Raw genomic sequence first — 9014 nt, forward strand, 5'->3', positions numbered from 1 at the left:
AAACCCATATGTCAAGATCTGATCCTCCATTACCTTTCTTCAACCAAAATAACTTTCGGTAAACTAAATACTAAATATTTATAAAGAGCCAATTTAACCCCTTAAGGACAATAGGGGTTTTTACTCGTAGTATATTGTGGGACAATGGCTATTTTAACATTTTTCGGTGTTGCTGTTTAGCTGTGATTTTCTTCTTTCTCATTTCGTGCTCCCACACATATTATATATTGTTTTTTTCAGGACAAACAGGGCTTTCTTTAGATACCATTAATTTTATCATATCATCTAATTTACTATAAAAAAAAATGATAAAATATGGGGATTTTTTGTTAAAAAATTACCTTTTCTCACTTTTTAAACAGAAAACTTTTACTCATCTGCAAAAACTAATGAAAAAACCTACTAAATAGATTTTACTATTTGTCCTGAGTTTAGAAATACCCAATGTTTTTATGTTTTTTTGCTTTTTTCTGCACGTTATGGGGCAATAAGTACAGGTAGCGTTTTGCTAATTCAAAACCATTTTTTCCAAATCTGGTAATTCTTCCCCCCATGTGCCATTTCGGGTATCTTTGAAGCCGGCCAATGCAATTTACCCCATCAAGTCATATATTTTTTAAAACTAGACACCCCAAGGTATCTGAAATACTGGTATTTTAACCCTTTCCATGCACTAATTTTACCACCAGCCTTTGTGAAACTTTATGGTAGTACATTTTTTTGTATTTTTTTCACACACGTTGTACTTCAGGTATAAATTTATCGCTCCTGGTGTATGTCCCTGTCAAACAACACCCCAATATGTGTTCAGTAACATCTCCTGAGCGCAGTGATACCCCACATGCATGGGTTTGTTGGGTTATTTGGGAGGTAAAAGGCCGCCTTTGTGAGGTGTGTATTTTTTGGCCATTTAGACATCTGATCCTACTGCCCCCATGTCCCATATTTGGGACACCTTTGAACCCGGCCAATTCAATTTATCCCATCCACTCATGCATTTTTTAATACGAGACACCCTATGGGCATTTGTAATGCCAATATTTTAACTCTTTCCATGCTGGAATTTTTGTAAAGATAAAGAATTTTAGGACTTGCTTATTAATTTTTTTTTTTTTTTTTTTGGTGACAGTGGGGATTTTTATGTTACCATATTATTTTTATTTTTTTTAAACATTTTTTTAATTTTTTTTTTGAAATTTTTTTTTAATTTTTTTTACTAATCACTCATTAGTGAGCTGGGCTCCATTGACCTTGCATGGTTGGATGCAGTACCTGCATTCAACCTGCAGGAGGAGCTCGAGAGTTCACAAGAGGGTCTGGATAGACCCTCTATGAACTCATATTTATTGTTGATGCCATCCTGTGAATGACGGCAACGTCATTTACAGGATGGCACTTGTGGTTGCTCTTCGGAGCAATCACAAGGTGATCGGGGTAGGGGGGTAGTGTTACTGACATGCCTCGATATCGAGGCATGTCAGTAACACCATTTATGCTTAGGAAGCGATTCAGATCGCTTCCTAAGCTGTTTTAGCCGGGCGCCATTTTTCTTCCGGGGAGGGCTGCCCTCCCCGGATCCACGGTCAGCCTCACTTGTGAGGCTTCCGTGGATGCTGCAAAGCCGCCGATCGCGGCGAAGCAGCTATTTAACGGCAGCCCGTACATGTACGGGCATTGTCGTTAACCCGTTGCACGGCAACCCCGTACATGTACGGGGATTGTCGTTAAGGGGATAAAGCTATGTTGAAAATGGGGAAATTAAATTGACAAACCAAATGTTGCTGGTAGTTAACACACATCATCATTTCAGAATAGCTTTTTTTTAAAAATAATTTTGGACCAAAAAAGGCTGACTGAGGTACATAACTCGTGATTGAATCGTAGTACTTACATCCAAAGACTTTGAGATGGTTTGCCACAGAGATGATGTAGTTTTGCATGTTTGTTTTGCTGAACCTGAAAAAAATTAAAACCTGTGTTATTTATATAGGGACATGCAGCTCAATTCTGTTACAATATGTAGCACACTGCATCATGCTTTATATTACAAACAACAATGTTACTTTAAGGAAAGCATCGGGGGGGGGAAGCAAAGACAAGGGTGGGGGGAGATTAGTAATATCGATAATGTGGTTGTCTAGTGCCCGGTAGGGAAGTGAAGCAATACTGCTCAGTGCATACCTTACTGTGGGGACCCCCCCAAAGTATTGCATTTGTTTCTGGCTCTACTTCCAATTTCTGCTCATTGTTTTGGATTTGACCCTTGGTGTGGACCTTGGTGTGGACCTTGGTGTAGATGTTTGATGTTGATGACCTGGATTTTGACCTATTGAGTCTGGACTTTGACTTCTCTTCTGCATCATCCCCTGGTACCATGCTACAGACCCCCTCTGCAGTCTGCTCTAACTGCAGACCCCTCTGCAGTCTGCACATACCTGCCTTCAGAACCCTTGGTGCCCAAGTTAGTGTCTACAGATGGTGCGAAAGAGAAAACCAAAGGCACAACAACAACCGTCTGTGTTGACCACAGTCCCAAGACTGATCCTGCCATATGGATTCCCACCTGGGCCTTTGACTCTCTTCTAGATTTGTTCTCCCATTAGGCAAGACCCCACTGCCTAAGGATGCCACTTGCTAGGATTATAGGATATATAAATTGATTTTCATAATTTACAGTTTCATGCCTAAAACCATATTTACTAATTTCAATATAGGCATCAGACATATTAAAAAATACAGGTTTTAATTCCCTCCAGTATTATTTGTATTAAATACCCAATTTGCTCAATTATAAGATGACACCCCAAAATGTTAATATTAATTTAGAAAAAAAAGAAAAAGCCTGAATATAAGACTACCCTATAGGAAAAAAAACTTTTACTAGTAATTATTAATTCAAATGTAAACTATTTTTTCATATGAAATAAAAACTATGATTGAGAAAAATGCATTTCTTGTTTTTATTACCTTTTATTTGCCAACCTACCCCCCCTTGTTACGAAATTGTCAGAGCATTTGCTGAAAAAAACCTTGTCTTATATTCAAGCAAATACGGTATGTCAATTTTGACATGTAAGCTCAAACCTCCTAATGTCAACTGATTCTGAACCTTACACACATATCCCTCAATATAGTTATTCCAATTGGCTATGCTGTAGCACATACTAACTGATGGGACCAGCAGTAAATGAGATGAATTATTTTCTATTGAAATATCCAAGCTTTCAAGCCAATTTTCTGTTCGTACACTTTTTTTTCCTGGCCATTTTGCAACAGCACCATCTGATTTCTTTTAAGCCAAAGGATAAAGTCAATTTTGACACATTTTATGATGTGGTATAATACTTTCTGCTTGCAGAAATTGAGCAGCTGTTTGCTTACTACAGACTGCACTGATGTTTTAAAATGCATTATCCTCTCAGTTTTTATAAACTTATTTCTGATAAAAAAACTTTCACAAACAGAACAAGCAAGACTGGCTGTGAAATAACTGGTGAGAAGCTAACAGACAAGCGCTTTCTTTTGCAAGAAGGGATGACCTGGCCCTGCCACAACGCATAAGTAAGTCATTTAGGTAACTTTCAAGAACTTTCCATTTTAACTGTTTTAACCTAAAAAGCAGGGCCAGTACTGCATATGAATAGCAAAGTCGGGGGCTGTTCAGACTGTCTGCAAACTTTTTTATTACATACCACTTTTTTTTAAAGTTTAGTATAAGAGGTTCAAAGTATAAAAGCTGCAGATATTGTGTGCCGAAAGGTGCAAACAGTGCATAACTGGGCAATATCCTAAGGAATGATATTTCAGAGTGTGAAACTGTATTACTGTGGTGTTGTATAGGCACACACACTCAAGAGTCGATCCAGCTAAACCTATTCATCTCATTCACTGTTTGCGTGGATTTTCTTTAAGCGAGACTGAGTCCATCCTGTAGTCTCTAGTTCTTTACACTAATTTGTACAAATATTTCCCGGGGAGAATGTTTTATTGTGCAGAATGATTCATTTAACTCTTTGGGAGACATATTAATCATATTTTAGCAACAATATTGCAAAAGGCAAAAGAAAAAAAAAGACAATTGTACAGCAAGGTGGAATATGATGGCCTTTTATAAATTAATTAATAATTATAATAGCAAAAAAATGAATAGCTAAATTACCAACAACAAGATTCTTTAATAAATCAAAACAAAGATTGTTTTTCATTTCAAAAACATACTCTTTTTTTAGGTCCTCAAAGGCTTCTTGTTCTTCGGCAAAGTAAAAATGTGGCTTAATGTCAATGGTGTCCTCGTCTTTTTTTAGGTTCTCAACCACATCTTGTCCTCCACCAAAGTCAGCATCAGGCCTAATGTCAAAGGGATCCTCTTTTTCACCACAAGTGTTGGCCTCAATAATACCCATGATAAAATAATGAAATAAGGTTTGGTAGCTCTCACAGCAAAACAACTAGAAGAAAAAACAAATAGTAATGCACTATAGCACATAAAAATGATCAAACTCACCGACCAAACTCACTAATTCACTAGCTCGCCAGTTTGGAGTCCAACCTTACCTAGAACTAGAGTAGCACATAATGCATTTTGGGTTACTCTTTAGCCGGCATTCTCAAAATACATTTTTCTCTTAATGGGTGCATAATTTAACTGTGAGGAAAGTTCTAGAACAGTGTTCCTCAAGTGCGGTTACAGTGGCAACAAGCACCCACCACAGCCTAATTCTAGGGTTATGTAGTCACAAAACGTATACATCTGTGTAATCACCAGAATACGACTGCAACACAAATATAGATCCTATGAGACGATGACCAAGATGACGTTGTACATAAATCCGGGTTTGAGGAACAGTAAGGATTATGTGACGTTTAACCATATTTTAAACAACAATGATACATTTTGCCAGGTCTATATTTTATATCTTTGATATATTTTATATCTTCGATAAAATCTGTTTTCATATCTTTACATTTTTGTTCCTATTTTTTGTGTAAAATAAATACTCCCAGTATAAATATAAAACATTTTTAGAACATTTTCAGACTGTTTTCCTGTTACCATTAGACTTTGCATTGCTGGCAGAAGAAAATGCTGATGAAAGGTGTGCTTACAGATTATGAAGTGTGCATGCCCTCACAGATTTTGGAATGACCATAAACTTTGAAGCATTTTTATTTCACTTGTATTTTCACATTATATGCATTGTATGTGTGGTTTTTTTTAAATATTTGGATTCTCGGAATGCCATCTGCATGTATAAATTGATCTTCAATAACTCTGTAACTACACAAATGTGGACTCAATCACTAATATATTTGTGATTTAGCAACTGACACTCATAATGTTTTATCCACATTAATGAACTATGTTTTCATTTTTAGGAGGAAAATATTATTTTGTTGTGCACATGCAGAATAAACTGAATGTTAGTTGTTTTACAGTGCCCCAAACCTCTTAATGAGATTAATGCATATCATGGATAGTTATATAGTTGAAATTAGCAGGAAAACACAACATTTCTTGTTTGTCTACACATACAACCAAGTGCAGGGCTAATTCACAGTACACTGACTGACAGACAAGGCTTGCTGCCTCATGCAAAGAAGCAGCCAACAGTGACTGACAAGTCTATTCCACAGAGGCAACCGCTGTCAATCACATGGATGCTAAATAGACACCAACCCTGTCAGTTGCACACGAGGGACAGTGCACCAGAGGCTATCGCAGATGCACAAAACAAACTTTGTGTGTCACAGTTACACCGCAGTTTCCCTTTACAGGGAACCCCACCGAAATACATTTTATTACTAGTAACAAAAGTAAAAAAAAAAGTTTTCAAAAATACTGTCCTGTTTTCTAGTTTTTTTGCAAAATGTTTGCACTTATTGTCCGGCGGCCCCTAATAATGTAATTCACACACTGCAGAATTTGATGTACCCCCCCATTATACACAAGTCGGGCCTTCTTTTAAAATCATAAATATACACTATACATATGTAAAAACAAAACTAACTGAAATAGGAATTATTTTTTTGTGTGATTTTGCCTAGAATTTCTTATAGACCGTAGTTGGCACAGCTGAATGAATTTATATTTGTCATCATCCCCTGATTACAGTGATAGCCTACATACATATTTTTTATTTATTCAAGAGGGTCACATTGATTACTACATATTACCCTATAATATACATTTACTACTACTGGCTTAAAATGTTTGGAAGTGGTGATTATATATATATATATATATATATATATATATATATAAACAGGGAAAAGGAAAAATGTCGGTGCGCTAAGCTAGTCTCAGGCTCAAATAATACAAATGTATAATATGAGGCCTACCAAACAGTGTGAGCATGCTGTTTGCACATATTTGAGGTTGTTGGCTCCTCATCAGTCTGGTTGCAGCTTGCTGTCCAGGGGTTAATTGGGAGGAGGTTTAATTGCACCTCCCCCAACACATTAATAAGGTTTTGGTAGCAGTATAAACTGCTTTGTGTGCCCACTATGTAGGAGGTGAGAGTAGGTTCTCACCCTATTGAGAGTGTGCCTTGACGTGGCGGGTGAGCTTAATTATGCTTTGGCCAATTCATATAACCAAAACCTCTCATTTATATTATGTTTATATATTTGTTGCCAACTTTATTAGGGTGAGAAGCGCAGACAGTATTTTGTATTTTGTTTTTTATATATATATATATATATATAATATATATATTTTACTTGTAGTGGTATGGCTAAGGGGGACTTTTTACAAAAATATATTTTTTTGCACTGTATGAATTGAGATTGGAGATCTTGGGGATTTGGATGCCAATGAAGCCATGGTGACATCACTGGGCCATAAATGTTATTTACTTTATTATTTCAGTTCATTTTTCCTTTATTTTTTATTGTATTTTTTCCTTCTTTTTTGCAAGGGGGAGACACTTTTTTTCTCCTGTCCCTGATATGCCTTTGCTGATCACAGGGCTTCGTAGCCAATATACTTATTTAATTTAATACAATAATACCTTATGTTATGGAAATAACATACAAATTGTCATAGTAGAACAAAATATATAGTATATAGGCTGAAGTATTATAATACATAACTCTTTAAAATTCCACATAACTCTAATAAGGGTTTCAAATAAACTGTGGAGCATGAAGGTACATTTTTTGTATTATATGTAACAATAATCACTATGTTTGGTAATAATCACTCACTGTGTGCTCTGGCTCTGAAGACAGTTGTTCAGGTGTTGGAAAGGGTTTTTTTGCTTCATGACAGAACGCACACATTGTTTGGCCTTCCGTTGTGGTGGGTAGCTTGTCTTCAATAATGCAAGACCGCTACAAAAAATTGTTAATAAAATAGAATGATATTGAAAGACACATAAAAATGTAAATTCCAAAAACTCTCATAACCAAGAATGTATGAATCGTGCAAAAATAGTGTAAAAAGTCCCTGTTACCAACTTGGCAATGGAGGAACTGTGTCTTCAGCAAAGCTAACATTGAATGTACCACACAAGTATTAAGAATCATCCCAAATCCTCAATGTTATTACAAACTATAGTTGCTCATATACACACAGTTGCAAAATATGGTATACTTGAAATTATTAGATTATAATATTTTCTTTCCATAAAAACATATATATATATATATATATATATATATATATATATACACATATAACTTTCAAATACTGTGTAAATCGCGGCATAGTTTGTTAAATGTGACATTATATATAATATATAATGATGTCACAATTTACATATAACTTAATATGCCGTAGTATTACAAGCATGTGAGGCTACATATATATATGTATACATAACCAGTGACTAGAAAAATTACTTATATTTAATTATGCGTAAGATTAAAAATGAAAAAAAAAAAACCCATAGCCATGCTCTCCAGACTTTGTATCTCAAAAGTAATTTAAAAATAAAAATTGCAATCCAAATGACATTTATTTTCTTTGGCCCCCTTCTGTGCATATTAATTGAGAGGCAGGTTTTGAATAGCGATACAAGTTAAAAATAAAATATGATGAAGTTGATATAAAAGAGCTTTTCTAAACTTTACCTCAGAGTTGCAGAGTTCCTCTTCATATTTTGTATGTGGAGTCTTATCTACAACTCTTTCTTGCTTAGCAACAGAAACTGGAGAATAAAATATATGAAAAAATAAATGTATGACTACAAATATTACTTATAACTAAATACGTATTTGGTCCTTGGTCTTGTCTTGTATTGAGGATAGAATTATGCCTATCCCTGCACATGTACTTGTTTAATTACCATTTTTGTGACAACACACAAACGTACCTACACATACGTTACACAGCCCCATTCACGTGCACGTGCAAGTACACCAAATTAGTGCCAATGCTCCTTATAGTGAATAAAGTAATTATAATGTAACCTTACATGGATACTCCAATAAATTCAAATATGAGCATGTAAAAAAAACAAAAAAAACAAATATAGTGTAACACATAACACATAAAACACATAAAAATCCCACTCATCATTTTGTTTATTTTTCTTTTTTTTTTTTACATGATCATATTTGGATTTATTGGAGTATCCATGTAAGGTTACATTATTATTACTTTATTCACTATATGGAGCACAGGCATTAATATGATGTATTTTGGTTTTGGTTAGACAATTGTGAAATTTGTCTTTGGTGGTTTTTGCTGCACCTTATTCTATTTTATTTTAGCGTCTACATTAATTTTACAGCGCAACCCCTTTTTTTTGTGTTTCTAGTTTTATCACTATATTTTGTTAACCAGCAAATTAAGCTCTGTTTTAAGTATAAATATTAATAGTCACATTTTCATTTGATGTACATATTTCCAGCCAACATATTAGTTCTACAAATTATATGATCATGACTATGTGGCACCTTATGACTCTATGCACATTTATGCACTTTATTGATGCAGCTCTAATACACCCAGGTAAGTGATTCTAAACACATTAATGTTGCCAAAACATTTGTTTTATATAGAATGGAAT

The 9014-nt window shown here is 34.9% G+C and overlaps 1 protein-coding gene across 1 annotated transcript in view; it reads right to left on the bottom strand.

Moving 5' to 3' along the window:
* Window positions 1-8340, bottom strand: part of ERICH6B (glutamate rich 6B) — a 38605-nt gene extending 30265 nt beyond the window's left edge. Inside the window, exons 1-5 of the mRNA XM_053456027.1 lie at window positions 8316-8340; window positions 8074-8150; window positions 7207-7332; window positions 4219-4448; window positions 1892-1956 (exon numbers count right to left, since the gene is read on the bottom strand). Coding sequence (XP_053312002.1) covers window positions 1892-1956; window positions 4219-4448; window positions 7207-7332; window positions 8074-8150; window positions 8316-8340 — 523 coding nt within the window. The remainder of the gene's footprint in view (window positions 1-1891; window positions 1957-4218; window positions 4449-7206; window positions 7333-8073; window positions 8151-8315) is intronic.
* Between the last annotated feature and the right edge of the window lie 674 nt (window positions 8341-9014).

This window comes from Spea bombifrons, chromosome 2 (genome assembly GCF_027358695.1).
Source record: "Spea bombifrons isolate aSpeBom1 chromosome 2, aSpeBom1.2.pri, whole genome shotgun sequence".
Taxonomy (NCBI): Eukaryota; Metazoa; Chordata; class Amphibia; order Anura; family Pelobatidae; genus Spea; species Spea bombifrons.